This window comes from Micromys minutus (genome assembly GCF_963924665.1).
Source record: "Micromys minutus genome assembly, chromosome: 31".
Classification (NCBI taxonomy): Eukaryota; Metazoa; Chordata; class Mammalia; order Rodentia; family Muridae; genus Micromys; species Micromys minutus.
The window spans coordinates 23,185,067-23,193,005 of record NC_137966.1 but is presented as its reverse complement, the minus strand read 5'-3'; the positions used below and the strand labels follow the sequence as shown (position 1 = coordinate 23,193,005).

Genomic DNA, 7,939 nt, shown 5'->3' with positions numbered 1-7,939 from the left:
TAAGTTCATTCAGCTATGATTTGGATTGGTCGTTGGTCTTTTCCTGCTGGATAGGTGGTCCTGGGCTGTCTGAAGCAGCTGAGCGCTAGGAGCACGAAGGTCCTTGTGACCATGGGTCTCCACAGAATCAGGCATGCTAACTGTGCAGGACTGTCTTTCCGATGGGAAAGTTATAAAACAAACAAATAACAAACCTGTTCTTCCAGTCAGGGGCTGGGAATTGGCTGGTGATCTGCATTATGGGCCAGGCCATACCAAGCATCTCCAATCAGGACCCAGAGGTGGCTAGTAACCTAAATGGCCCTTCCAGTGGGGGGCTCCCCAAGCTTCCAAAACCAGGACAGAGATGGCTAATAGACCAAATGTATTCTACACTATCTGTGTCTGAGGCCAAGCCAAAGTCTTCCCTAGGCCCTTGAGCTAGCACAGACAGCCTCTCTCTAGAACACGTTTTCTTGGAGGAAATGACATGTTCACTGAGTCCCCAAAGTCACGATCTAGGTTGACAAAGCCAGTCTGAACCAAGTTTGCGTTTTCACCTCTTGGAAGTTTACCTTCTTGCCTGGACATCTGCCGAGACCCCTCAGCTGAGCACCAGCCAGAGAGCCATCAAGTAGCATCATCCACGGTCTCTGCTTCAGTTCCAGCTTGAGTTCCCTCCCTGAATCCCACAGTGATGGGCTAGACTCAGAAACGGAGGCCAGACAAACCTGTTCTCCTCAGGTTGCTGTGAGTCATGACGATTGTCTCAATAAGAGGTCTTTGAGCATTCTTCTGTTTTGCCTGTCAGAAGGTGAATGGCTGTACTCAGTCTGCCAAATATTCCTTCTGCCAAATGCATGTGATCAAGTGACCCTGGATTGAACCCACTAACACACATGAGCCAAAATAAATCTCCCTCTCTGGAGATGTTTCTGTGAGACTGTTGGTCACAGTGATGTGAAAGTAACCAGTGCATTCCTATTTGTGTACTGAAATCCTGAACTCCAGTCCCCTAAGGTGCCATCCTGTTTGGAGACAGTGCCATTGAAGACAGAGGCCTGGGACAGGCTGAAGGGGAGCAGGCTCCACTGACACCTTGACATCAGACTTCTACCCCTGGAACTGGGAGACAAAGGTCTGTGGTTTGAGCCATCTGCTCTGAGGGACAGGTTCAACTTCCAGTCCTGAAGAGAAATCATAAATGGGATCTCACCATGGTGACATCTGAGCGACCTTGGCCAGAAATTGCACTTGTTTAGTTATTGATTGGATGCTTCAGACTTTCTAGTTCAGTTCATGGGTTTGGGCTGTCAACTGCACAAGTCACTTTTAGTAGAGACCTCTACATTCTGCGACAGAAAGAGCCAGGAGCAGAAAGCAAGAGACCCAAGACCCTTATCGTCCAGTGGGTTCTCTGGCTTCCTAACCTAAGTGTGGCCTGCACAAAGAGGTCTCAAAGCCACTCTCCCAGGCTATACCAGGGACAACACCCTGTACCCATTTCTAACCTTCTGAAATGACAACAAAATCAGCCTGCTGACATCTGCCTACTGTCCTAGTTAGTCTGCTGTGGTTGTTACCCACTTGGCAGAAGTTAGAGTTATCCGGGAAGAAGGAATCTCACATGACTAAATACCCCCACACGATTCCCTGTAGGCAACTCTGTGAGGGCATTTTCCTAATTGGTGATTGATGGCCCATCCTACTGTAGGTGGCTGCCACCCTGAGCAAGCGGTCCTGGTTTGTACAAGAATGCATGCTAAGCAAGTTATGAGCAGGCATGGCACTAAGCAGCATCCCTCTGTGGCTTTTGCTTCAGTTACTGCTCCCAGGTTTGTGCCTTGTTCCTGCCCTGACTGCCCTTGATGATTCGGCCTGCAGAGTTGTCATGAAATAAACATTTTCTTCCCCATTTTGCTTTAGATCATGGTTTTTTATCATAGCAATAGAAACCCTTAGATGCTTATCAAAGACATGGTGTATACAATGTACCTTCTTGGCAGATGATAAGAGGGCCACTAGTTCCATCTAACTGCCCCCAGCACCACCAGTCTCATTTTGTGGTGAACCTGAGGCCCAGAGGGGTTAGTGACTTGCCAGAGATATCCCAGTTGATGAGAGTCAAGCCTGGCGTCAAACCTAAACTAACTGAGGTGGTATTTTTTTTTTTTCACTAGCCAACAGTAGTGCTTCTGGCACTGTTTGGTGTTTGGGCAGGAAGCATGCCCCTGGGCCACTCCACGGAGCTCTGTCATGCTGCCCAAGGAGAACTGGTGTGACTCACGAGGCTTCCTTATCCAGTTTGGATAAGTGCCAGAGCTGGCAAACAGCCCGCCGTCCTTTCTTGTCAGAGGGTGCATTTCCCGTAAATGGTGACTCTTGTCTGCTGGCTCTGAGTCCTGCCAGCTCTTTTTGTCAAAGACAGCATAGCCCTGTTGTCTGCTGGTCAGGACCTTTGAACTTCTTCCAAATAATAACAGCAAACTTGAGAAAGTCCTCAGAACTGAACTCTGCCCAGGTTAGCCCAGCCACCACTGCTTCAGGTCTTAAATCTCCTGCTGGCTTAAATGTGTCCTGGATGTACAGAACAGATGTTTGAGAGCTGGGTCTGGCAGGAAAAAAGGGGGCCTGGACTAGGAGTATGTGTGTGTGTGTGTGTGTGTGTGTGTGTGTGTGTATGTGTGTGTGTGGTGTGCATGTGTGTGCACAGGTATTCATGTGTGCATGCATGTGCGCAGTGTGGGGGTGGGGACTGGAGATTCAGACAAGACCTGGGTGGGTATCTAGCCCTCTCTTTGTTCCTTGGTTATATAGTATCATCATACTCTCTAGGCTGGGCAGAGACTGGCAGACACACAGGCTTGTTTCTTCAAACAAAGGAGACCTTCCCCCTGAAATGCTGGGGGAGGGTTAGTATGTGACCTGGTGGTCCTTTCCTTTGCTGCTTGCCAAACTTCAGACCCACATGAAACCAGACATGGTGACTCACAAAATGATGCCAGCACTCGGGGTGCAGAGCTGGGAAGATCGGGTAGAACATTATTCTCAGCTACAGAATGAGTTTGAGGTCAGCCTGAAATCCACGAGACTGCATCTCAAAACAAACAAACCGACTCTAACTTCCATTTCTTAAATTCACCCCTTTAAGGTGTATCACACTCACTGGTTCTGCTGCAGAGACAGACTCGGGTGATAGTTTGCTAAGCCTCTACTCTGAGGAGGGCTCTTTATATGTCCTTGCAATCCTGAATGGGGGAACTGTGGTTCCATTTTATAGATGCGGGCACTGAGGCCAGACAGATGGCGTTTCCTGCCCAGGCGTCCAGCCATGCCTGTTGACAACCAGACACTGAGCGTCAAGGGTCTCAGAGCCTAATGGCTGCACAATCCTGGAGAGCCTACAGGGGCTGTTGGGGGTCCAAGACTCAGCTACAGAACCAGGGATAAGACTGAGCCTTGAGTCTGCTCCCAATGTAGGAGGAACAGAGAGCAGGGAAGAAAAGGTTAGTTTTCCCACAAGTCTCTGCTCTAAGTATTCCCTATGTTCTTAGTATTTCCCTTATGGAAAGTAATTTCCCAAATGCATCTCCAAAGACCTGAAATAGACTCCTGAAACCTACCTAGCAACAGGTGACTCAGTCACAAGCAGCTTTCCCTCCAAGAGCAGAGGAAAGCCTGGCGTCTCCTTATTTTGGGTTTGTCTCAGACTCCTGCCCAAATTTCCCAGACATGGAAATTATTAAGGCCTGTCTGTCTCCCTTCATCCCCCTCAGGACTGAAGATAAGTAAGACAGTATGCTATCTCTGTAGTCACCAGGACTTCAGAACCACAAACCTCTCAGGCAGACCAACTGCAGATGAAGTCCGTCTGTGACAGTGAGGCTTCACCTTGGAAGAACCAGGTTAGTCTCCCTGTTGCCATCAGTGTTAAGAGATTGACAGTGTTTCAGACCAACTGGCACAGGCTGAACAGTAAGGGACAGGACCACAACTCGGCCAGGACTGCTTGGTCAGGTAGCTCTGGCTCCTGATTTAGTTCTTCCCCTACTGCACCTGAAGCTTGTATCCCCACCCTGAAGATGAACTTGGGGTCACTGGGCCCCTTCACCTGCTTCTCCCCAGTGTGTTGATTAAACCTCTCTGTTTTCACTCTCTCTCACTTCCCTGTGGGTGTATGGGGACAGGCAGCTGAGCCTAGTTTATTGTTGCTGCCAGAAGCTACCATGGCTTCCAACATAAATCCCCACCTACAATGTGGCTGGAGCCATCTTTGGAGCCAACAGTGAGTTTCCTGCACAGTTCTTGTTCTTTTCCCTTCTGTCCCCTGCCCTGTGTGAACAGCCCAGAGCAGGTGGAGAACAGGGTAACCTTATGTTCATACGATGACCTTCGTGGCAGATGAAGTGGTCAGTCCGGAGGTTTCTCACCCTGAGAACATCAGTTAGCTCTGATATGGGGCTTCCTAGGGGGGATTTCCCACCCCCTTGCCCCAACTCAACAGACACCAGCAGCTGCTAATCTTTCAGGTCAGAGGAAAAGCCCCTAAATGCACTACAATGGTCTCTCCCAACACCTGGCCTCCACTGTGGACACTGCCCAGGACACTCCTGGTGGTTTCTCGGTGTCACATCTAGGCCTGGAGCCAGAAATGGGCTGGGAAGAGCCCACAACACTTTCCAGAAAACCTGCCCTGGTGGTCTTACATCCTGATGCTTCAGGGATAATTGAAGCCTTGGACTCAGAGAACTGAATTCTCTGCTGCCCAGATAATGGAGCCAGACTCCATTCCTGCAGATGCCCAGACCCTTCCTCAAACACTGCCGGGTAGGAAGCCGGAGAGAAGGTCCTGGCTCTAACCCTGGGAACTTTGGCAGTCTGCTGGGCTGATTTAGTAGACCATCTTGTCAGCTGAGCAGCAGAGGTTTTAGAAACCAGTAGAACTTAGGCTGGGTTTGGAATATATGCATTTACATACAAATACAGACATATGTTTGTGTGGGGTGTGTTCAAGTCTCTCTCTCTCTCTCTCTCTCTCTCTCTCTCTCTGTGTGTGTGTGTGGGGGGGGGGGGCACTGGGGATTGAACCAAGCACCTCTTGTATGCAATGCAAACACTCACCAAAGTCATGTGAGTGTGCATACACTCCCACCCCATTCCCATCCACCTCATTTTAAAAATAAACTTTTTGAGATAGGATCTTGCTAATTTGCCCAGGCTAGCCTTGAACTTGTTTTGTATTTCAGGATAGCCTAGAATTTGTGATCCTTCTGCCTCAACCTTCCTAAGTACTGTGATTATAAGTCAACATTACCATGTCAGGCACGGTTTGGAAAACACTTTAAAAGGCTTAGTCTTTGAGCCTGTCTTCTGTCCTAGAAGTTGTCACCCTTCCTCCCCCAGACAGCATCCATTGGCTTAAAGAATCCAGTATGTGGCTGACAGCTCTGGCATAGCCACAGGGTCAAAGGCAGCTCCTTACTGCACCAGCCAAGGCCAGCAGGGAAGGTGAAGGTGGCTCAATATCTCCCTAGGGGGTCACCAGGAGTCAGGCTAACACCTGTTTGTGGGCAGGAAGAAAGGAGAACCATGAAGCAAGACTAGCTGCCTTGGCTTCCTGTCACTCAGTCCCAGGATAGCAGGGCAGGGATATGGGGCTAAGGTGGGAGTTGGGAAATGGCAGGGGCAGGCCATAGAGGAGATACAATGACTGTCCTGGGCCAGGAGAAGGTGACCAGTAAGGCCTTCGCATGGCTGTAGCGACTCTTCTCAGTGTGCTCTTTTCTGTCAATACCGCAGTTCCCAAGCCAAGCAACTAGATCCAGATCACACCCGGGCTTTGTTTGGTTTTGTTTTGTTTTGTTTTTCTATGCAGCCAGACAATCTTTGGCTTCAGATTCCCAGGAGTCCAGGTCACAGATTTGCACAACTATGCCTGGTGCAGAAGAATTTGCTTTTTATAGAGCCAGCAAACTCTATTTCCAACCTGAACTCAGCTTCTGGATACTATGAGCATTCATGCTTTCAACCCTACTAGTATCTCTGCAACACACGCACACGCACATGCACACTCACACACACACACTTACCACCATCCCTAACTGTCAGGGTCCTGCACCCTGCTCTCAATGTTTAGCCGATACCTCAGCATCCCTGGGAACCTGGGAATCCTCTCTGGCTCCGCCCCAGCCCGCGTCTGCGCACTGCAGAGCTCCTCCCCCCATAGACAGCGGGAGCTGAGCTTCTGAACATCCTTAAAGCCCTCTGCCTGCTGGGCATCCTAAACCCTGAGCGGTGAAGGGCGGAGCTGGAGATTGTGTTATAGCGTCAAGTGGTACCCAAGAGGATGAAGCAGGTAGGGCTGCAGGGATGCTGCACTGGGAGGATAATGATGAAAAAGAGCTTCGGGGAGATAGATGCACTGGCATCAGCTAAGACTGAACTGGGTTTCTAGTAGTAAGGAGGGTGGGGAAAGCCTAGGGTACTACGGGAACAATGCTAGAAGGAGCACAGAGACATACCCAGGAAGAAAGGTCGCTTGTGCATGAAGGCCGTGTGTGCACTTTGGGATGTCCTAACACCTATCTATCCTTCCCTGGTGTCCCCAGGGCCTAGTGGATGATACTGAGGATGTGTCCCTCGACTTCGGCAATGAAGAGGAGCTGGCCTTTAGGAAGGCCAAGATCAGGTATGTTGACTCATTGGTCCCAAGCTGCAAATTCGTTCATTCACCAACTCATTCATTTGAAATACACAGAGCAACTACTGTGTGGGTGACTTATACAACCCCAGGCCCCTTGGAGCCTAGAGTTTGGGGGCGGGGCAGCTAACTTACGAGGGTTAGAAAGAAACTATCAGGGTGAGGTAAGAGAAGCTTCCAAGGGATGCATGTTCTCATGCTTTGGCACAAAGCGGGGGCGGGGGTCTTTGAAGCGGTCACTCTTAAGCTGGGACTGGATGCTGAGAAGCAGGCGGCACAGAAGGTTCTGGGGGAAGAGAGTTCGAGCTAAAGGAACAGCAGGTGCAGAGGTTCTGCATCCTTGTTGGAAGGTCAGATGTGGCAGTGTAGGAGAGGAGTCTGCAAAGTGCTCGGTACTCAAGCCAGCCAGATTTATCCGCGACCAGATAGATCCCATACCTACCGCTCCTACTTCATCGGAAGGCAACAGGAGCAAGGAGCAGAAGTGACTTGAAAGCATGCTCTCCAGGGGCCTCAACCCCTGATCCTTCTAGAGACATTCACAGCTCTGCCACGCCCACTTGTCCACCCAGCTCCTCTCCGGCATACAGAGGCCTGGTACCTAGTGCCTTCCCTTTACTTTTTCTGGTACCGGGAACGGAACAGGGGGGCCTTGCGCGTGCTAGACAAAAGTGCTGCCTCTCTCTCTGCTACGCCCTCAGCCGTTTGTTTTATCTTCCCCTTCCATCAGACCATCTGATCCAAATACAAGTCTCTAAGAACAGAGTAAGTACTTCAGCTCCCTGAGCGGTCACTGTAACAAATTGTCATAAGCAGTCACATGGTCAAGCAGCATAATTGTTTCATGTAGCTCAGTTGGTTGAGTTACTGCCTGGCAGGAGCAGACCTCTGGGTTCCACCCTAACCGCAGCATAAATGAGGCATGGTGGTGTGTGTGGGCACGTGCGCTCCTTCTACCTCTCAATAATAAGGGCATTTGTAACAATATCTCACGCCTTTGCAGCAACCTAGGGTAATTTACACCTCGGGATCCTTTATTTGAGGTCTGGGTGTGTAGCTCAGCTGGTAGAGTACATGCCCAGTGTGCACGGAGCCCTGGGTTCCAATCTATTCCTAGAACTAAATAAACTAAACAAACAGGAGGTGGAGGCAGGGAGATCAGAAACCCCTGGTCACCCTCAGCTACTCAGTGAGCTCAGAACCAGCATACACTAGGTGAGCCTCTCTGTCTCTGCCTGTCTGTCTCTGTCAGTCTCTCTG

General features: G+C 50.0%; 1 protein-coding gene across 1 annotated transcript in view; it reads left to right on the top strand.

Moving 5' to 3' along the window:
• Positions 1–4,364: 4,364 nt before the first annotated feature.
• The window catches only part of TVP23A (trans-golgi network vesicle protein 23 homolog A), a gene marked incomplete at its 5' end in the record, with an annotated part of 30,232 nt that continues 26,657 nt past the window's right edge, over positions 4,365–7,939 (top strand). Inside the window, 2 exons of the mRNA XM_080942556.1 lie at positions 4,365–4,388; positions 6,588–6,667. Coding sequence (XP_080798682.1) covers positions 4,365–4,388; positions 6,588–6,667 — 104 coding nt within the window. The remainder of the gene's footprint in view (positions 4,389–6,587; positions 6,668–7,939) is intronic.